Genomic DNA, 22835 nt, shown 5'->3' with positions numbered 1-22835 from the left:
GCTCTTGACAATCAATGCTAGGGGCTTGAACATTGGCCTAGATTCACTAAAGTCCACAAATCTATCCGATTTGTGTCCTATCCGTTTCCGAGTCATTCTGGCCAATTGATTCAGTAAAGCTTGTCCATGCAAATGATCAAATTGTAAACACGTACCCATTCGTGCACACGTCTCGCTGTAACATCGATCGACACACATGTGCACTGTATACTTGTTGGTTTTGAAGCACATAACGCATGCGCTAGCTCTTTAGGACTTCACTGCGTAGAAATGGGGCGGGGTTTAATCACAGACGTCATTGGCGGGCTCCGAATGCGCCTACCGCAAAGCATTGTTGTCGTAAAAAAAATGCAATATAAGAACTGTAGTTTTTACCAACCTCTCTTTTTTTCTAAAGTTCTGTTGCAAGCTGTATAAGCTGTGACCGTAGCTTTTTGAAAAATTTGTTGGAGAGGTTTAAGGAGAAATAGCATTGGAGGTTTGTGAGCGAGCTGTGGAATTCTTCAAGTTTGTCCTATTTTTATGGATCGATCTCGAAATTTATTGCATGCTTCTAAACAGCTTAACAACTCCAAACAGCTTAACAACTCAGGAAAAGAACTGTTAAGTTGCTAGAAGGCACAACAGTTAACAGCAGTTGAATGTGCTGGGATCACGCGCTGTTATATACAGCCTACGAATTCCAGGAGGCTGTGCGACTCTTTCTGCTGTGAATAACCAAAGGCGACCCCATGACATTAGATGCACGCGACAATCTAGCTGAAAGGAAGGGGGGGGGGGGGGATAGCTGGCCCTTAAAAGTAATATTTGATTTTTAAAAAAAATTTGGCATTGATATATGAAATGTACAATGCGCAAGGAGAGCATGGGGTTAATCCACGATTTTCTCATCATGTGCATTACAAATCCGAGATTCACTCCTGTGCTCGCTATGCACATTCCAAAAAAAAAAATCAAGAAAATATTTCTATCGCTTATGTACATGAAAGTTTACATATATTTAAAGTTTAGATATATTTTGGATTTTTTGCGGGGTAGATATATATTTTTAATGGGGTTCTTAACATGCACGCGGCAGTTGCTAGGAAGGAATAGTCAGCGAGGATGTAAAGCGACTGGTCCTCAGCAGTCAAAACTTTTTGGATCGGAAAGATCAGTCGGTTTGGACGAAATGGTTTCATGAATCGATGCCTTAAGAAATTTACATGCATTTTACTCATTTTCATGCGCAAATCGAATCGGGTGTGGAAGGGGTCTGGAGGAAGGTTAGTGAATCGAGCTGTATTCGGAAAGTGAGCGCAAACCGATCGGTACATGATCGGTTTGCTTAGTGAATCTATCCCATAGCGCCTAAAAGGCACTTATTATTTAGGGAAGCTACCCACTTAAAAGCACACTTTTTTTTTTTTTTTTTTTAACACAACACATACATTTTAGATCCCACCATGAACATTTACTGAAACACTTCCGCTTTCCAGGGATTCATTTAATCTCTAATAAAGAGAACAAGAAAACCAGAGGAGTAACATAGTAATATTGTAAATGATGGCAGATAAAGACCTGAACAGTCCATCTAGTCTTCCCATTAGTTATTCTCATTAGAAATACATGATTAAGTTAATTTGTCTCTTCTTTGATATTTCTGGGCCACAGACTAAAGTCCAACTGGTAATGTCCTAGGTTCCAACTGCTGAATTTGCCGTCCCAGCTCACTCTAGCCTACACAACCATCCTGTTTGCAGGATATTTACCGTAAAGTCTGACCAATAATGTCCTCATGTTCCAAGTTAGTGGAGCTCCCATTACTGCCCTCCCTACCTGAATCACCACATATGGGACACAAACCATACACGTTTGTCCAATACCAGCCTTAGATCTTTAATTTATATCATTTGTTTGTTTTCTAATTATAGATCCTGTGTGTTTATCCCATGCTTTTTGAATTCCATCACCATTTTCCTCTCCACCATCTCTCTCAGGAGGGCATTCCAGCCATCCACCACCCTCTCCATAAAAAATAATTTCTTAACATTACTCCTAAATCTTCCTCCCTGCAACCTCAAGTTACGCTCTCTAGTTTTACCATTTTCCCTTCTCTGGAAAAGTATTTAAATGTCTGTATCCTCTAGAGTATACATGTTTAGGTCTTTCAGTCTCTTCAAACTCCTTACCATTTTCATCGCTTCAAGTCCTCTCCAGATACGTCCTCCAAAACTGAACACAATACTCCAAGTGTGGCCTCACCAATGTCTATACATGGGCATCAGCACCTCTCTTCTTCTGCTGGTTATTCCTCTTTCTATATAGCCTAGCATTGCAATTGCATGGGAGTTACACGCTGACTGCAAACGGGTAATCCGTGATGCTGAGGGTAGATAGCTAATTGTGGTACTCTGGATAAGTGGTGAATGGTTCACATTAGTAAATATACATGCTCCCAAAGATAGCCAGGAGATTTTTTATCAGAAGCTTGAAAGTGGCCTCCAGAGCTGTGTGGAGGGGTCACTGGTGATAGGTGGTGATTTCAATTTAACTCTGGTAGATAATTCTATCCCTAAGATACAGTATGCAAAATTGGAGAGGGATGGCTTGCGGGCGATGTTACATCACTGGAATCTTTGTGATCTGTGGAAAGGGGTACACCCCACAGAATGGGATTATACGTGATTCTCCACGGCACACACTTCTTCCTCTCAGATAGATTACTCATTAGGAAAAGAACAGTTGTTGACCCTTGTGAAATCTTGTCAAATAGTGAGTATACTCTCGGATCATGCTCCAGTAGTTTTAGTACTGTATGGAGTGGGAGAGCCATGACCTAGGCCTCTCTGGAGATTCAATGATAGGTTACTCTTGGAAGCTTCTAATGTGGACATTTTAAATAAAGCCATTGTAGAATACTTGGAGTTTAATGATGTTGAAGATTTCAAACTGGGGTAGCTTTGGGAAGCTCTTAAAGCTGTAATATGAGGTAAAATCACTGCGTTATCTGCTTAAAATTGTGGGAAGAACAGAATATAAGAGAAGGAGTGGAAATTTGCCTTGAAACCTAGACATAAGGAAAAATTGCATGACCTCAGGGTGCAACTTTGCTCTTTGGAGCTCGCAGCAGTGGCAATGGCCCTACAGAAAACTAAGCAAGAATGTTTTAAATTTGGCAATAAAACAAGTCGCTTAATGGCCCATAAAGTCAAAAAGTAGGCCCTATATAATTTTATACCCTGCCTTACCACTGCTGAGGGACAAACACTGATGTCGTCAAGCGATATAGGGAATAAGTTTTGGGAGTATTTTCAAGAGATCTATCATGTAGGGGAAGCACTGGCAGTAGGAGAGCTTGAGGGCTACCTGACCATCCCTCTCTGAAGGAGAGGCTTGCTAGCTGTCTTTTCTGATAACCCTGGATGAGGTTCAAGAGGCAACAGATGCCCTCCCTCTGGGAGATCCCTTGGGCTGGATGGCTATACCAACAATTTTTATAAGCGGTTTCGGGGGGTCCTGGCCCCGAGAGTTTTTAATTTTTTAGGATACGATGGCATCTTGCCTGAGAAATGGCGTCTTGCAGCAGTAACTTTATTACTTAAGCCAGGTAAAAATAGCACTGATTGCTGATCTTATAAGACTGATCTCGCTCTTAAACACCGATTATAAAATCTTAACAAAAATTTTGGTCCAAAGGGTGCGATCCCAGTTCAATCTGATACATGAGAATCAGGCTAGCTTTATCTGTGTCACCAGGCCTTTGACAATATTAAAGTGGCACTGCATTTGATCTGACATGCACAACAGAAGATTCTCTCTCTAGATGCTGAGAAGACTTTTGATAGAGTCAGTTGGGAATTTCTCTTTGAGATTTTGACAAAGAAGGGGTTTGGTGAAACTTCTTTTTACAATACTTACTGACAGTGGCATACCTAGGGTATGTGGCACCCGGGGCCCATCATTTTTTGACACCCCCCCCCCCATGTAAAAAAATATTTTTTTGTAATGACCATGAAACGGAATAAATGGTCAGAATAGAAACAGGCAGTGAAAATTTTCTTATATTCCAAACATAACATAACATAAATTATGTCTGAATTGTCATGACATCAGAAGTACATATGGAGTGGTTGCAGGTGATGCTTGGGACAGTTCTGATTGTGTTAGTTCGGTTTTATGTGTTTTTTGAATAGAAGGGTTTTTATTTCTTTTTTGATGGTTTTGTAGTCTGTGGTCGAGGTCAATAGGTTGTAGAGTTGGGGGTCGAGTGTTGCAGCTCGATTGGCTAGGAGGTTGTCGAACTGTTTTTTTCTTTTGACGTTTTTGGTTGGAGGGTGTGTGAATGGTGCGTGAGTTCTCCTATGTCTGGTTGAGGTGGATTGAATTATTTAGCTGAAGAAATTAGTTACCCCCTCATCCCACACACATTAATTCTCTTCCATTTTTGTTCCCATTATAAAAAACACTGATAAGTTCCCAGAAAAAAAATACATTAAAATAAGAAGTGAAAACAAAGGCCCCTACAGATGAGAACATAACATAAGAATAGCCTAACTGGGTCAGACCAATGGTCCATCATGCCCAGTAGCCCATTCTCATGGTAGCCAATCCAGGACACTAATACCTGGTCAAAACCCAAAGAGTAGCAACATTCCATGCTACCGATCCAGGGCAAGCAGACACTTCCCCCATGTCTTAATAACAGATTATGGACTTTTCCTCCAGGAATTTGTCCAAATCTTTCTTAAAACCAGCTACACTATCTGCTTTTACCATAACTTCTGGCCACTTCATTTTTAAGTTTAGATCTTTCCTTTCAAACAGAGACCTTGCTAGATGTCAAATACAGCACAAGGTAACTTCACATGGACTTAGCTGTGCAGGAAATGTGAATCTCCTCATACACCCACCATATAGTGCAAAAATGTGCAAAGGTCTGTTTTTTTCTTTCGATCACTACATAGCCTAATGCCACACAAGCAGCGCTGTTACAAACATATTCTGTAGGTCAATGCTAAGGATAACAAAGTTTCCTTCCTTGGACCAGAAGGAGATACTGATAAACCACTGGAAGAGATCCCAAAACAACACCCAAAGACCCACTCAGTGTGTGAACCAGTTGAGTGGAGTGGACTAACTGGGGGGTGGAAATGGGCCCGGAGTTTGCACTGCAGAATTTCCCAGACCACCTCTTCCTCTCAACACATTGACACGCTGCCACCACCACCACTAGGAACACCTCACTGGGTAGGCCAGCTATGCTATAAACTTTATAAAACACATTATTATATTTTCTTATAAAGCACATATTTTAACTGAACTCTCTGACATCCTCAGCCTTTCCATTCACAAAAATAGAAGGAAGAAAAGTTCCCATTTTCTGCTGTCTCATGTCCCCGGCCTATACAATATTTATTTTCTGCAGACCCTTCAAAAGTCTGACCAAATCCTCGTTTCACTTGCATTATAAAGTACTGAGGATGCCATCTCTCCCCAATCCCAGGTCCTAAAGTCTAAGACAGTAACGCAAACTAATGCTGCCAGATTCAGGAAAAAAAATTTTGATTCGATTCAGCCTATTGAATTGGTTTTTCAATTCGATTTTCCTGCCCAGTTGGGTGATTTTTTTCAAAACTCCTGGTGGGTTTTATAGCTTTTTCACCTCCTTTGGCTTCTCCTAACCACACTGGCGCTGTGGTGTAAATAAAATAAAGAAACAAAAAGGACTTTTCCTCTCTCTGTTAAATCCTAGCTCACGTTTGCAGTCCAACACCAGCTCTGGCAGGATACACATTTCAAATCTGACATATTATAATCACAAAACAGAAAATAAAATTAATTTTTCTACCTTTTGTTGTCTGGTTATATTTCAAATCTTGTTGGTCCAAGGCTCTGGTTTTCTTCTGATAACTTGGGGTCTCCTTCTTTCTTCTTTCTGCATGCTAACCATCCATCTGCCAACTCTGTCCTCCCTTTCCATTTCCCTTCCCTCCCCAGGAAGTCTGGTATCTTTCCTTTTTTTCATCTCCCTCCACAGATCCACCTTTTCTTAACTACCCTTTCATCCGGCATCTCTCCCTCCTTCCCCACCACCCGAGTCCACCATCTCTCCCTTTCTTTTCCCAATTACCCTCCTATCCAGTATCTCTATCCCTCCTCCACACCATCCCTTGTGTCCAATTTCTCTCCCTTTCTGTTCCTTCCCTCCCTAAATCCCATGGTCCATCATCTCTCTCCCTCTCCTCTATTTTCAGACCCATTATTTCTTCCTCCCCCCCAAAGTTTGGCATATGCACGTCTCTTTGAACACCTCCTTCCCTCCGTGTACTTCTAAACCAGGGTCCCCCCAAAGGCCTGTCCCCCCTTAAAGGTCTGCCTGTCCCCCCTTGAAGGCCTGCACCCCCCTTGAAGGCCTGCCCCCCCCTTGTAGGCCTGTCCTCCCCCCTTGTAGGCCTGTCCCCCCCTTGTAGGCCTGCCTTCCTGTCCCCCCCTTGAAGGCCTGTCCCCCCCCGAAGGCCTGCACCCCCCTGAAGGCCTGTCCCCCCTTGAAGTCCTGCACCCCCTTGAAGGTCTGCACCCCCCCCGAAGGCCTGAACCCCCCGAAGGCCTGAACCCTCCCGAAGGCCTGTCCCACCCCCTTGTAGGCCTGTCCCCCCCTTGTAGGCCTGTCCCCCCCTTGAAGGCCTGCACCCCCCCGAAGGCCTGTTCCCCCCTTGAAGGCCTGTTCCCCCCTTGAAGGCCTGTCCCACCCCCTTGTAGGCTTGTCCCACCCCCTTGTAGACCTGTCCCCCCCTTGAAGGCCTGCCTGCCCCCCCTTGAAGGCCTGTCCCTCCCCCTTGAAGGTCTGCACACACCCCCAAAGGCCTGCCCCCCCCCTTGAAGGCCTGCCTGCCCCCCCCCCTTGAAGGCCTGTCCCCCCTTGAAGGCCTTCCTGCCTGTCACCCCCCTCCTCCTTGAAAGCCTGCCTGCCTGCTCGCCCCTGGCCTCCCCGCACCACTATGAAGCAGCACTACCTATGCTCCCGGCCTTGCCGTTCAGTCCCCCCCCACCACCCCCGAAGGACCGCTCGCCCCACTGACCTTCCTGCACCACCTATGAAGCAGCCGCAGCAGGATCCCGACGTCAGTGATCTCTGCGCTGCTTCCTGCGCCGCGTTCCCACCCCTCCTCTGACGTCAGAGGAGGGGCGGGACCGCGGCGCAGGAAGCAGCGCCCAAGCAGCTCAGGTATCGCTGAAGTCGCGATCCTGCTGCGGGCTGCTTCACAGGTGGTGCAGGAAGGTCAGTGGGGCGAGCGGTCCTTCGGGGGTGGGGGGGGAATGAACGGCAAGGCCGGGAACACCCCCTCATGGCTGGCACCCGGGGCGGACCGCCCCTCCCGCCCCCCCCCCTTAGTACGCCACTGCTTACTGTATACTGAACCATTAACATGGTTTTAAGTCAATTGCTATTTAACAGACCCCATTGAATTGCAGAGGGGAACTAGGTAGGGGTGCCCCCCCTTGCTCCTATTCGCGATAGCGATGGAAACATGGCCTGTTTGATTCAGCAGCATTCTAGTAGTATATGGGGCTTGGAGGTGCGAGATTGGTCCTATAAGATTGTACTTTTTGCAGATGATGTCCTTATGTTTGTCAGTGACCCAGATACTTCTGTAGCTAATTTGACACAAGTCTTGGAAACTTATGGCCTAGTTTCGGACTTTTGTGTTAATATGGACAAATTGAATCTAACCTTAAGCCACCAACGGGTTCGGATATTACACTCGCCAATTCCCCTTTTACTTGGCGCGTAAATCCATTAAGTATCTAGGTATTCAGTTGACAGCAGATTCATCTGCCTTGTATAGTGGAAACTTCCTGGCTCTGTAGTGTCAATTGTTTCAAGAGCTGGATAGATGAGGGGACGATGATAGAGAAGCTTCGGTAACATCATTTTTATGGTTGCAATACACCCCAACCACCCTATCATTTTTTGGCTTTGCCAATAGTCATCTCAGGGGTCTAGAGCCTTTTGTTCCAAACAAAAAAGAAGGGAGGAAATGGAATATTATTGTACCATCAAGCTGCTTTACCACAAGAAGTGGCGGCCTGGATTGGATTTGCTGATCGGCCTTGGATGCATCTGGAGCAAGCACTTATATCAGGCATTTCTTTATGGAGACTATCGTGGGTGATTTCAACTATCTGGGGATAGGCACCTCCGGCTGCACTAGGGAGACCAAGTTTCTGGCGATTCCCGGCTGCACTAGGGAGACCAAGATGCTGTAGGCGATTGCTTCCTGGAACAACTTGTCAAGGAAAATACAAGAGAAAATGCAATTCTGGACTTAATTCTAAATGGACTGCGAGGACTGACACAAGGTGTAGAAGTAGAAGGGACGCTGGGCAACAGTGATCACAACATGATCCGCTTCGACTTGGACGCAGAGGCGAAACATCAGTCCAGAACGACGGCCACAGCACTGAACTTCCGAAAAGGGAATTACAAAGGGATGAGACTCATGGTGGGGAAGAAGATTAAGAAGAGGATAAGCACTGTAAAAACGCTAGAGCAAGCTTGGTCCCTTTTTAAGGACACAGTCACCGAGGCGTATCAACAAGGGATCCAAGAGGAAAAAGAACAAGGAACCGGAGTGGCTCACTGTAGAGGTGAAGGAAGCGATCAGAGACAAGAAAACTTCGTTTAAGGAATGGAAAAGGTCAAGAACGAACAAAAACTGGAATAAGCACAAACAGCTTTAATGCAGGTACTATAAGGCGGAAAAAGGGCCAAAAGAGACTATGAGAAAAAAAAAAATAGCCAAGGAGGCGAAAAACTTCAAGCCGTTCTTTCGATATATTAAGGGGAAATGACCCGCGAAGGAAGCGGTGGGACCGTTGGATGACCATGGAATAAAGTGAGTGCTAAAGGAGGACAAAGCATCGCTGACAAACTGAACACATTTTTTGCATCTGTATTTACCAAAGAGGATATACACAGCATACCAGAACCCCTCAGGTTATATGATGGAAATGAGGACGGGAAACTGACAGGGTTGACGGTCAGTCTAGAAGAGGTATGCAGGCAGATCGATAGGCTCAAGAGCAATAAATCCCCGGGACCGGATGGCATCCATCCAAGGGTCATTAAAGAACTGAAAGGGACTATAGCTGAACTGCTTCAACTAATAGCCAATCTGTCGATCAAATCAGGAAAGATTCCGGAAGACTGGAAGGTGGCGAATGTTATGCTAATCTTCAAAAAAAGGTTTGAGGGGAGATCCAGGAAACTACAGACCAGCGAGTCTGACTTCGGTACCGGGAAAGATGGTAGAGGCACTGATAAAGGACCGTATCATTGACACCTTGACAGACACGGTCTAATGAGGACCAGCCAACACGATTTCAGCAAAGGCAGATCTTGTTTGATGAACTTGCTGCACTTCTTCAAGGGAGTAAACAGGCAGATAGACAAGGGCGACCCGGTCGACATTATATATCTGGATTTTCAGAAGGCGTTTGACAAGGTTCCACATGACCGACTACTTTGGAAAATTGTGATCCATAGAATCGAGGGTGAAATACTCACGTGGATTAAAAACTGGCTGGAGCATAGGAAACAGAGAGTGGGGGTAAATGGCAATACTCAGACTAGAAGAGCGTCACCCGTGGGTTGCTGCAGGGCTTGGTGCTTGGACCCGTGCTCTTTACCATCTTTATAAACGATCTGGACATTGGTACGACGAGTGAGGTGATTAAATTTGCAGACGATACAAAGTTATTCAGAGTAGTGAAGACACAGGGGGATTGCGAAGATCTGCAACATGACATAATCAAGCTTGAGAAATGGGCATCGACATGGCAAATGAGGTTCAACGTGGATAAGTGTAAAGTGATGCACGTCGGTAACAAAAATCTCATGCACGAATATAGGATGTCTGGGGCAGTACTTGGAGAGACCTCCCAGGAAAGAGACTTGAGAGTTCTGATTGACAAGTCGATTGACACGCAATGTGCGGCGGCGACAAAAAGGGGAAACTGAATGCTAGGAATGATGAAGAAGGGGATCACAAACAGATCGGAGAAGGTGATCATGCCACTGTACCGGGCCATGGTGCGCCCTCACCTGGAGTACTGCATCCAGCACTGGTCGCTGTACATGAAGGAGGACACGGTACTACTCGAAAGGGTCCAGAGAAGAGCAACTAAAATGGTTAAGGGGCTGGAGGAGTTGCCGTACAGTGAAAGATTAGAGAAACTGGGCCTTTTCTCCCTCTAACAGAGGAGATTGAGAGGGGACATGATTGAAACATTCAAGATACTGAAGGGAATAGACTTAGTAGATAAGGACAGGTTGTTCACCCTCTCCAAGGTAGCGAGAACGAGAGGGCACTCTCTAAAGTTGAAAGGGGATAGATTCCGTATGAACATAAAGAAGTTTTTCACCCAGAGAGTGGTAGAAAACTGGAACGCTCTTCCGGAGTCTGTCATAGGGTAAAACACCCTCCAGGGATTCAAGACAAAGTTAGACAAGTTCCTGCTGAACCGGAACATACACAGGTAGGGCGCTGGTATTTGACCAGAGGGCTGCCGCATGAGCAGACTGCTGGGCACGATGGACCACTGGTCTGATCCAACAGCGGCAATTCTTATGTTCTTATGTTCTCTGATAGCGGTGCTGCGAGTTCATCTTAGGGTGAGCAATCCCTTTTTAAAGATAATTATAAATATTTGGTATGCATTGCGTAGGAAAATGTTTCCAGAACGTGGGTATTTTGCCCAAACCCCTATTAGCTTGTCCTATTGTTCTGGGGGGGCGATGAACTTATTCGGTATCAGTGGGTTTGGGAAGGCTTGCGGACGGTTGGACAGGTTTGGAAGGATGGGGAGATGCTTCCCTTTGATCACCTACAAGAGGAATATGGCCTATTGCACTCCGATGTGTTACCCTTTGCGCAATTGCAAATGTTTTTTTCTAAACAACTTTTTTGGGATCTAGTATTAGGGGAAACAGGGTTAGAAATAGCTTTGTGGAGGGGAGTGGGGTGGGGAGGAATATCTCGCTTTTATGTTGCTTTGTTGTTGAGAAAAGTGCCAGTAGATACTTATAAAGAGAAGTGGGTTCAGGATCTGGGGAAGGGGTTGAGTGGTTGGCATTATATATATATATATATATCTTTTTTCCATCCCTCTTTCTTCTTTAATTGAAAATGGTTATAAAATGTATTATCACTGGTATATGACTCCGCAATGCTTATCTCAGATTTATAACCACCAAGGAAATTTATGCTGGAGATCCTATGGGCAACTGGGATCTTTTCAACATTTATGGTGGTCTTGCCCCATTGTAAAAAGCTATTGGGACATGGTGGGTCAATTACTAGTTAGCATAGTTGGTAAACATTGCCCAACCTTGAAGGGATGCCGTTTGTTCAATGCTCTAATTCCTGGGTATTCTATACCAGCTGGCTGTTTGTTTTCACCTTGGCCAGGATGGCTCTGGCGAGAAATTGGCTGCCAGACAGGGTGCTCAGATTCTGCCTTCTTGTTTCAAATCCATATGGTAGAATCCTGAACCATTTCAGCATGTTCCCTGATGTGCTTCAAAAATAGCATCCCAGGCCCCTGGACCTTGTTATCCAGGCCTTTGGCTGCATTGCTGTCAGAGAACCAAAACTAGGCTTCCCACAAGCAGCCAGAAAAAAAAAAGCAAGCTAATGCTGGGAATAAATCCCCTTAATGCAGTGATCAATACTGAGAGATTAGATTAGAAGAGAGTAAAACAGTGTAGGTTTTAAGTCAGCACTAGTTCTACAGAATGGAATTTTTTTCCTGTTTAAGAAGCAACATTCTAATGTATACCACCAGTGCCACCTACTGCACCACAATAGCACTACAGGTATGAAAGACCGTTGACAATAAGCAGTCTCTCCTAGAATTTGTCTTCAGCTCATTAAAATGGAGCCAAGGAAGTTCTCCCCCCCCCCCATGCCAACAAAGGAATTTACTCAGATAACCAAACTGGGCAAAACCCTAGGCTAAAAAATGCCTTGAGCAGCTAAATGCAAACAAAGAGATGGACAAGGCAGTGGACAGGGAACAGATGGAAGAAAGGAACTGCAGAGGACTTCATCTTGTGGTAAGGCAGGTATTAAGTCTGACCTGAATTTTCCAAAGTAAACGCAACAAAAAGTTTCCTTTTGAAAATTAGCTTGCAGACTACCTGGGCCACTTTAAAACTGTTTTGGATGTATGTGCTGTTCCCATATATGCCTGACCACATGGGAAGATTATGAGGGGGTGCTAAAAAGTTTTCAACCCAACCACCTTCCTAAATTCTGAGCATTATTTTGTCACTGTAGCTGAAAATGAGTGTTATTCTATTTTGCAAGTGTCTATTTGCAGAATCATAATGCTACATTTTGACATTATTTCCTGTCATTGATTGAACCATGTCAACAAAAATGTGTAGAATTTTCAAGTATGGCACACCAAGCCATCATGAAGTTCCTATTTCTGCAGAAGAAAACTCCAAAGGAAATTCATGAATGTATGATGCAAACATTGAGTGACAAATGCCCATCATACTTCACAGTAAAGAAGTGGTGTGCAAACTTTCAGCAGGGAAATTGAGACTTATCCAGCTGGCTTTCTCTGTTATGAATATTATGAAAAACATGAAGCACTACTAAATAGAACCTCCCTGATGATGAGTAAATTAAAACTAAGTTTGAGTTGGAGGTGGGAGATGACTGGTAGCAGTGGAAAATAAATTTAGAAACAGTAAGGCTTCAGGAGGAAAAAATAGTTTTAAATGGATGTGGTTTACAAGCATCGAACACTGAGCACTTTATTTTTGAACTGGGACATGGCTGCACTTAACAAGAAAAGTAATCTGGACAAAATAAATTTCTGAGTGTTAAGACTACAATGGACTGTTGTGAGTAATTCAAGGACTAAAAAACACTTTTTCTGCTAGTCTTACAGAAACAAGACTCGCCAACAGACTGAGGAGAAATCAAATGAAATGGATGGCAGGTCTGAGATAGCAGCCATTTATAAGTATATACAGCACTTTAATTAGCACTTTAGTTTGCATTTTATGAATGTAATGATGTTATGTGTATTATGTATATTGTGAAATTTTAAATAAATAGTGTTTAATAAATAATTGATTTAAATTTAATAAAGAGGGTATTATAGAATTATTTATGAATGTCAGAAAGATAGATAAATCATCCCATTGTTGTTGTTAGTATTGGAAGTCCATCAATGACGCCATCTTCAAAGGCTCATACTGAGCTCTGGTGAGAGCCCCCGTGAGCTCGTTCTCTTCCCCATCCCTCCCTGCAAACCATCTGATCCCATCCACACAAGCCTTGAATAGTTTTATCCTGAACTTATTTTATTAAAGTTTAAAAAGAAACAATATTCTGTACAATTGTCATTTTATAAAGCAAAGTTCTGGTTGCCAACTAATATACTACTTTATCCTAAAGCAAAACAAGGAAAATAAATTTAATTTTTTTCTCTACCTTTGTTGTCTGGTTTCTGCTTTCCTCATCTTCTCCTCAATCAATTCCTTCCATCCACTGTCTGCCTTCTCTCTCTCTCTCTTCCATCTTTCCCTCCCCCTCCCCCCATTGGTTTGGCACCCATCTTCTTCCCTCCACTCCCCCCATAGTCTGTCTTCTTCCCTTCCATTTTCCCTTCCCAAGGTGGTTTTTAGCATCTCTCTCCTCCTTTCCTCCCCTCAGATCTGGTATCTGTCTCCCCAATCCAGCATGTTCCTTTTTTTCTTTATCCCCTCCTTCCATCCAGTTCCCTTCAGTGTCTGTTCCTCTCTCTCTTACCCATTTCCATCTTCTCTCCACTCTCTCTTCCCCATTTCCCTTCAGTGTCTTCTCCCTACTCTCTCTTCCCATTTCCGTCTTCTCCTCTCTCTCTTCCCCATTTCCCTTCAGCGTCTGTTCCTCTCCACACCGCCTCTCTTCACCCCCTTTCAGCACCCTTCACGCAGTCCAGCAGCCCCCTCCCTCCCGCTCGCTGCAGTCCGAGAATCTCCCTCCCTTCCCTGGCAATTTTTTATTTTCTCTGAACAAGCATCCAGAGCCTTGACGTCGCGTGCAGCTGCTGGAAAGTTCTCCTCTGACGTGACTTTCGGTTGCGTCAGAGAACTTTCCGGTAGCCACACGTGACTTCAAGGCTCTGGCAGCTTGTTCAGAGAAAATTAAAAATCACCAGCGAAGGTAAGAGGGAGGGAGGGATGGAGATGCCCGGTCGGCGGCGATCGTTAGGAAGGAGGGAGGGAGGCTGCTGGACCGCGTGATTGGTGACCATGCACGTTCCCTCCCTTATCTGCAGAGACAAGATCATTCACCACTCCATGGGGCAGTGAATGGCCTTGTCCCAATACCCATGGCAACCACTTTTTTTCTCCCACCATTTTGGTGGGTTACCTGCGGCTAGCCACGGGTAACAGAACCATATCATTCTCTAATACTGGAGGATGCAGACAATGCTCCCTTCAAAAATCTGGACACATCTGGGCGAGAAGCCAATGTCCTTTTATTAGTCTGGGATCTAAAGAACAAGAGACCCGTTATCTGTACTTTGAGGGAGCCAAGCACTAGGACTTTCTCAAAGTCCTTCTTGAAGGAATGCTAGAACCAAAGAAATCTGTGTTGTGACCAGGTTCTCGCTCTTCTGTGTACACCAGCCCTGGAAGCACTTCCAGGCCTTTGCATAGGTGGCAAAGGTTGTCTGCTTCTTGGACTTTAGGAGAGTGGCAATCACCAGTTCCAAATAGCCTTTGCGCAGCACCAAAAAGTCTCACGATCGGATAAAAAACCCAAAATAAAAGAAAAACAGACAGGAACAGAACAGACAGGCTCCTACCATCTCGCATGTAGAGAGGAAAACTGAGGAATTACAGAACAGCCCAGAGTCAGGGGAGGTGGAGCAGAAAAATGTAAATAAGGCTCTCTACATCAGATCTCATTATCAGAGGTACAAAACCCCACAGTTTTTAAGAATGATGTGCCTATTGCCCTAGAAACACAAATTCTATGCTTCATTACAGCTCTGTTCAGTACTTTCCTCTTCCAGCAGCACATGCTGCATGTGGATCTATTCCCTCAACCTTTCCCTTTGCAAAGCTCACTTACCTCTCAGCAAGTTGGAGAGAAGGGGACCACAGTCCTCTGGAATTGTGCAATCTCCTTTTCCAATGTTTTCAAATAATTTATAGATGTTATCCCCCTCAAACGGGTACAGACCTGTGGTGATATTGTATCTTCAAATAAGAAGGGGGGGGGGGCAGAAAAAGAGAAACATGAGAAAGAAAGAATGCACATAAATAAAGGACAACACTGCTCAAGGGTAACTAGCAAGCCTTTGCTCCCAGATAAGCTTTGTTACCTTCTATCCATTGAGGAAGGCCACTGGATAGTATGGACTGTCTACATGTCACCTGCTGATTCCAGGGAAATGCAGAACCAGCTTGGAATATGACAATTAATAAATATCATGAATGGTGTTTGGGAAAATGGGCATATGAAGTATGCATGTGCTTTTAGACTGTAATGAGGGATGGAAGTGGTAGAAAGGCCAAGCCATCAGACTCAGAATACAGGGCAAAAAGAATGAGCAGTCATTCCTATCCACTATGGTACCAATCACAATATTGCTCTTACTGACACTCACAGTGTCACTCCTGCTGACCAGATGTCCACCTTAAAGCCTGAAAAGGTATCCAAACCATTGGCAATTTCTGGGGGCTGGAATGCAGGTGATCCTTGGCTTGTCCTACAAGTGTCATCCTCCGCAAATGGATGCAAGGCCTAGAGAGAAGAGGAACTCGGATCAGACAAAGCCAAACTAGCTAATGGCCAGAAATTATTATTATTTTTTTTTTAAATATAGCTGAAAAGAGGTTGAGACAGAACTTATTTATCACACAAACCTCTGCTACTCCCAAGTCAGATATTTTCAGTGTTGTGTTGGTTGTTAGCAGAAGATTTCCAGGTTTTATATCCTTGTGCACAATACCTTGGCTGTGTAAGTATTCTAAACCATCCATAAGCTGACAGAAGTACCTATAAAGACAAAGGAGAGTCAGAGATATGGAGTGAAAAAACTTCCCGAGTGTACTCTCAGCAGAAAGAAGGCCTCAGTGCAGGCCTCTGAAGATTCATCTTCGTGGTATGAATGAGGCTCCGGCTCCTGAAGGTAAAACAGGCACGAGGGGAGTTAGTGAGGAAGGCATAGAGAATACTGACCCATGTGGAGGGGTTGCCACTGCTGCTGTGTACCCACATGGAGAGCTGCTGGGCTTGCGGGGAGGAGGGATTCCACTACAACCATTTATAGTCAAGATAACTCTTGTGATTGTCCTAACAGACTTTTTTTATACCCTTGAATTTAATCTCATGGCCTCTTAATGATGGTAGTGGTCATCAGAAAAATAATAAAATGCATTTAGCTACACAGAATTGGAGAACTCTGCTGTGTTCACAGAAAGCTGCTCTTTTTATCTTACGACTTTATAAATCTTTCCATTAAATAATAGCTGTGTCTATAGTAGCTTCTTTTCAAGATATAGTGTTTACTACAAATAAAAATATCAAAGTAGATATTCAGACCCATGGCAGTTAATGATTGAGAATCAGCATTAAATATTTGAGGCTTGCATGGGTGCCAGAAGTTATCTGGGTGCTAGTTGATATTTAACCAGTTTCCGGATAACAAAGTAGATAAAGACAGGCTTAAGAGCTCTCTCTGACCAAAAAACAATTGACCTAGTAGGACTTCCCTAACACTATCCCTGCCAAATGTGATCTTTATGTTTTGAACAATATAGGAGAATATGCCTATTTCTATTTCTTTGGTCTTGTACTACATGCAAGGTGTGGCTTCTTGGAATTTTGGTTCAATTTATGTTTATCTTCTTTGGTCAGTTGTTATGGATTTGGCATTTGTGTTCTGTGTGAGACCAAGGTATTCTGTTTAGCATGATTTTTCTATGCAGCATTTTGTAGCAATTTGGCTTATTCAGTTGTCCCGATAGTGGAGAGGATATTTGTGAGAGGGGAGGGGATGAGAGACAGGGGTTTTGTTGATTTTTATTCTGTATTTGTGATTTATAAAAATGACAGTTGTACAGAATATTGGTTTTTTTATACTTTAATAAAATGATTTCAATATAAAATCATAGCTATTTGGGGCTTGTGCAGATGGGATCAAACTAGAGGTCTGCATGGGAATGGGAATTACAGGAATCCCGCAGAAATCCCCCCCCCCCCAAGGCCACAGGACTCCCATGGGGATGGACGCTGGTTCTCTGGGGTTCCCACGGAAATGTCAGCCTGCCTTTGTTCCAATATTCCCTTTAAGCTTCTTCGATCCTTCAGCACACCAGTTGCTAATTGCCACTCACACGGAAGAGCTCTGTACATCCAACAATCAGGGAGATAGAGCTGGAGCTTGATGGCCAATCATGAGCACTTCCTTGTGGAAGTGCTCCCAGATTGGTGGATGTGCAGAGTTCTCCCAATAGTGAGCCTTGGTGTGAGACCTCCCCTCAGGAATCAAGTTGGCTCAAGCCTGCCACCACTTACTGCGGCTGTGCAGAGGAGTGCAGGAGAGACTAGGCAGCATCACTGTGCAGCTCCAGTGCCAGACTACCCAGCAGGTACCAACATTAAATATGTAATTTTAAAAATAATTTAAAAAAAAGAGCAGAGGGGGAGAGAATTGCTGCACCAGGCATCTTATTTCTGTTCATTAAATTCTGTCTTAAATCTACTTCTTTGGGATAGCATTTTGTTGATCTGCCAACCCCACCCGACTGAGGAAAGGGAGGGAGAAGGGGTATTGGTTTTATGCCTGTTCTGGCAGATGTCTGACTTAGTTTTGAATTTTCTATAAAACTCGATTAAAATTAAAATCAAAACTGTCAGAATTGCTGCTTTTTGGGGGGCCAGGTAATTTTTATGGAGGGACAGAGGGGATTTCTCACGGGGTCGGAGAAGATTCTGGTGAGAACGGGCGGGGATGGGCAGAATTCTGGCGGGGACGGAGGAGATTCTGGTGAGAATGGGCGGGCATGGACAGAATTCTGGTGGGGACGGGTGAGATTTCTGTCCCTGCGCAACTCTCAAGATCAAACCGAGCACATGGGGAAGGAGCCAAATTTTGTCATGTCATTATCTAACCTCAACCAAGAATAAACTGCAACTTCCTCCAGAATCTGGCCACTAGGTATCCCCAATGACCACACAAGCACTATTGGTCTGGTCTGAGAAAAGAGGTCCTCCTCTATATAAGTTTTTATTTGCCAAAAGGACCAAAATAATTCTCTCTCCAAATTTTGTTTTAAAAGTTACTTATGAAGAACATAAGTAATTGAGTAATTGGAGGTGAGTGGTTTAACTATTCTTCCTGATCTTCTAGGTGCAGAGAGAGAGAATTAGGGAATAATCTTACATCCTGCCATGTCTCATTTCATTACATCCTGTTCATGCCTCATTTCAGGGATGGCTTTATTCAGCTTCACTTGATCTGTCTGTCAACTGTGGCCTTTTCAGAACAGAAATTAAAGAACTAAGGTAGGTACTGGCAGACTTGCACGGTCTGTGTCTCATATGTGGTGATTTGGCATAAAATGGGATGGGAAGGGCATCAATGGGAACTCCACTAAATTGAAACATGAAGATGTTACTGGCCAGTCTTATGGAAGATATCCTGCAAACAGAATGGTTGAATAGGCTGGAGAGAACTTAGAAACATAGAAACATAGAAAGATGACGGCAGAAAAGGGCTATAGCCCATCAAGTCTGCCCACTCTACTGTCCCACCCCATTAAGTCAGAGTGCTGCTCGACCCACGTAGAGATCCCACGTGGATGTCCCATTTATTCTTAAAGTCGAGCATGCTAGTGGCCTTGATCACCTGCACCGGTAGTTTGTTCCAGTGATTCACCACCCTTTCTGTAAAGAAATACTTCCTGGTGTCACCACCAAATCTCCCTCCTCTGAGTTTGAGCGGGTGCCCTCTTGTGACTGAAGGTCCCTTAGGAAAGAATATGTTGTTTTCCACCTCGACACGACCTGTGACGTACTTAAATGTCTCAATCATGTCACCCCTCTCCCTGCGCTCCTCTAGAGAGTAGAGCTGCAACTTGCCCAGTATTTCCTCGTATGAGAGAACCTTGAGTCCAGAGATCATCCTAGTGGCCAGACTCAGCTCGAAGTACATCTTTACGGTAATGTGGCCTCCAGAATTGCACACAGTACTCCAGATGAGGTCTCACCATGGTTCTGTACAGTGGCATTATGACTTCAGGTTTACGGCTGACGAAGCTTCTATTGATACATCCCGTCATCCGCCTTGCCTTGTATGAGGCCTTCTCTACTTGTTTGGCAGCCTTCATGTCTGCACTGATGATTACTCCCAAGTCCCGTTCTTCTGAGGTCGTAGCTAGTATTTCTCCATTCAAGGTGTATGTTCTACATGGATTTCTGCTGCCGAGATGCATCACCTTACACTTCTTGGCGTTGAAGCCCAGCTGCCATGTTGAGGACCAGTTTTCCAACTTGATCAGATCCTGCGCCATACCATCCATGAGATCGCTTTCACCTACTATATTACACAGTTTGGCGTCGTCGGCAAACAGCGCTACTTTCCCTGAAGCCCTCGGGTCAAGTCCCTTATGAATATGTTAAAAAGGGATGGTCCTAGGACTGAGCCCTGCGGCACTCCGCTAGTCACCTCCGATGTCTTAGAGAGGGTGCCATTGACCACCACCCTCTGAAGACTTCCACTCAGCCAATCATTGACCCATGCCGTTAGTTTCTCACCTAACCCCATCGATTTCATCTTGTTTAATAGTCTACGGTGTGGGACACTGTCAAACGCTTTACTGAAATCCAAGTACACTATGTCCAGAGACTTTCCCGAGTCTAGCTTTCCTGTCACCCAGTCAAAGAAGCTGATAAGATTGGATTGGCATGACTTGCCCCTAGTGAATCCATGTTGACAGGGATCCCTCAGATTCCCCTCATCCAATATTGTGTCCAATTTCCCTTTAAGTAGAGTTTCCATGAGTTTACACACTATTGATGTGAGACTTACTGGTCTGTAATTTGCAGCCTCCGCTCTGCAACCCTTTTTGTGCAGAGGAACAACATTGGCAGTTTTCCAGTCCAGGGGGACTCTCCCTGTACTTAGGGAGAGATTGAAGAGCATGGCTAACGGTTCCGCCAAAACATCACATAGCTCTCTGAGCACTCTTGGGTGCAGATTGTCCGGTCCCATGGCTTTGTTCACCTTGAGTATTGACAGTTCTTTGTAAACATCAGCTGGTGTGAACTCAAACTTCTGAAATGGGTCATCCATGCTTTGCTTTGCATCCAGCCGAGGCCCGTGCCCTGGTGCCTCGCAGGTAAAGATTGAACAGAAGTAATCATTCAGTAGTTTGGCTTTATCGGAATCAGTTTCCACATAATTCCCATCTGGCGTTCTAAGGCGTACTATCCCGTTTGTGTTCTTTTTCCTGTCGCTAATGTATCTGAAGAAGGATTTGTCCCCTTTCTTGATGTTCTTCGCTAGAGTTTCTTCCATACGAAGTTTGGCCTCCCTGACTGCTGTTTTGACCGCTGCAGACTTTGTCTTGTATTCAATGTTTGCTTCTTTTTCCCCCATGCGTTTGTATGATAGAAATGGTCTTTTCTTCTCCTTGACGAGGTATGATACCTCATCTGTGAACCATTGGGGTTTCCTTTTTCTTTGTTGTTTGGTTACCGATTTTATGTAGCGGATAGTTGCCTCATGAAGGATCGATTTCAAGGTCGACCACATAGCTTCCACATTATCAGTTACTTCTTGAACCTGCAGCGTCTGGTAGACGAAATCTCCCATGCGTGCGAAGTCAGTGCCCCTGAAATTGAGTACCCTTGTTTTTGTTTATGATCTAGGGAAGCCTTTCTTAAGGTTAAACCATACCATGTTATGGTCACTGGTGGCTAGCGTCTCTCCCACCGAGACGTCCGAAACGCTTTCCCCATTCGTAAGTATCAGGTCCAGGATGGCCTGGGCCCTAGTGGGCTCTAGTACCATTTGTTTGAGCCGCACTCCCTTCATGGACGTTAATATCCTCCTGCTGTCACAAGTTGTCGCCGATAGTGTGTTCCAGTCTACATCAGGCATGTTGAAGTCTCCTAATAGAACAGCCTCCCCCCGTAAGGTGATATTCTCAATGTCTTCAATTAATTCTGCGTCCTTTTCCTCCGATTGTCTCGGAGGTCTGTATACCACACCAAGGTACAGGCATTTTTCTCCACCTCTGGCCAAGTTTACCCAGATGGATTCCCCAGTATACTTGACATCTGTGATCCTGGTTGTCTTAATGTTTTCTTTGATATAAAGTGCTACCCCATCACCTAACTTACCCTCTCTATCTTGTCTAATCAGGTTGTACCCTGGTATAGTTATATCCCACCCATGAGAGTCTGTGAACCATGTTTCGGATATTGCTACTATGTCTATGTCTGCATTAACTATTTCTTGCTTGGACGGCAACTTCAGCATTTGGAACCTAGGACAATACCAGGTTGTCTATTTTCCAGTAATATCAAAGAAGAAACAAGTTAATTTAATCTGATTCAAATAATAGAAGGAACCGACTTTTGCTATCCCATGATGCCAGGTCTGAGGAATCTGCATTGTATCAAATGAGACTAAGGAATTTGGGAGAGCTTGTAATGTGATAACCTGAGAAGACTTTCAAATCCTTCCATTATGTACCACTATTAGTACTGTCTGACCTCAAGCTATGTTTGTTTCACTGCATGTATGGAATGATATCCCATTAGATCTTTTACTAAACTACTTGCCTTAAGGACAAAGGTCAAAATATGGTTCTTTCCTTAGGTTTATCCTTAACTGATAATACAACTGATATTTTTATTTTGCTTTTATGTAGATAATGTTATTTGTATTATACTTTCTGTTAACTTGTACAGTCAAACCTTGAATAGCAAGTAGAGCACAGTTACTTACCGTTTACAGGTGTTATCCAGGGACAGCAGGCAGCTATTCTCACGTATGGGTGACATCATCAACGGAGCCCGGAAGCGGAAGCTTCATAAGCAGACTAGAAGTTTTGAGTCAGCCACACCGCATATGCGCGAGTGCCTTCCCGCCAGGCGTAGGGCGCATCTCCTCAGTTCAGATAGCTACCAGAGAAAGCCAACCAAGGGAGGTGGGTGGGTTGTGAGAATAGCTGCCTGCTGTCCCTGGATAACACCTGTGCTTTATCCCAGGACAAGCAGGCAGCCTATTCTCACATATGGGTGACCTCCAAGCTAACCAGAATAGGATGGTGGGAGTGTTGGCAATTTAGGAGAATAAATTTTGTAATACTCTCTGGCCAAAATGGCCATCCCGTCTGGAGAAAACATCCAGACAATAGTGAGAAGTGAAAGTGTGAACCGAGGACCAAGTAGCAGTCTTGCAAATTTCCTTAGTAGGTGTAGATCTGAGGAAAGCTACTGAAGCTGCCATAGCTCTGATTTTATGGGCTGTGACTCTACTGTGTAGGTGTAATCCAACCTGGGCATAGCAGAAAGAGATACAAGCAGCCATCCAGTTGGAGATGGTACACTTAGAGATCAGGTGTCCCAACTTGTTTGGATCAAAGGAAACAAAAAGTTGAGGAGCAGTTCTGTGTGGTTTGGTGTGTTCCAAATAGAAGGCCAAAGCACTTTTATAGTCCAGAGTATGAAGAGCTGATTCTCCAGGATGAGAATGAGGCTTTGGAAGGAACACTGGAAGAACAATGGATTGGTTGAGATGAAATTCTGAAACCACTTTAG

General features: G+C 44.3%; 1 protein-coding gene across 1 annotated transcript in view; it reads right to left on the bottom strand.

Moving 5' to 3' along the window:
* STK11 (serine/threonine kinase 11) overlaps positions 1-22835 on the bottom strand; it is a 195565-nt gene that overhangs the window by 94980 nt on the left and 77750 nt on the right. The window contains exons 4-6 of the mRNA XM_033956999.1: positions 15926-16058; positions 15667-15803; positions 15129-15256 (exon numbers count right to left, since the gene is read on the bottom strand). Coding sequence (XP_033812890.1) covers positions 15129-15256; positions 15667-15803; positions 15926-16058 — 398 coding nt within the window. The remainder of the gene's footprint in view (positions 1-15128; positions 15257-15666; positions 15804-15925; positions 16059-22835) is intronic.

This window comes from Geotrypetes seraphini, chromosome 8 (genome assembly GCF_902459505.1).
Source record: "Geotrypetes seraphini chromosome 8, aGeoSer1.1, whole genome shotgun sequence".
NCBI lineage: Eukaryota > Metazoa > Chordata > Amphibia > Gymnophiona > Dermophiidae > Geotrypetes > Geotrypetes seraphini.
This window is presented reverse-complemented; position numbering and strand designations above follow the sequence as displayed.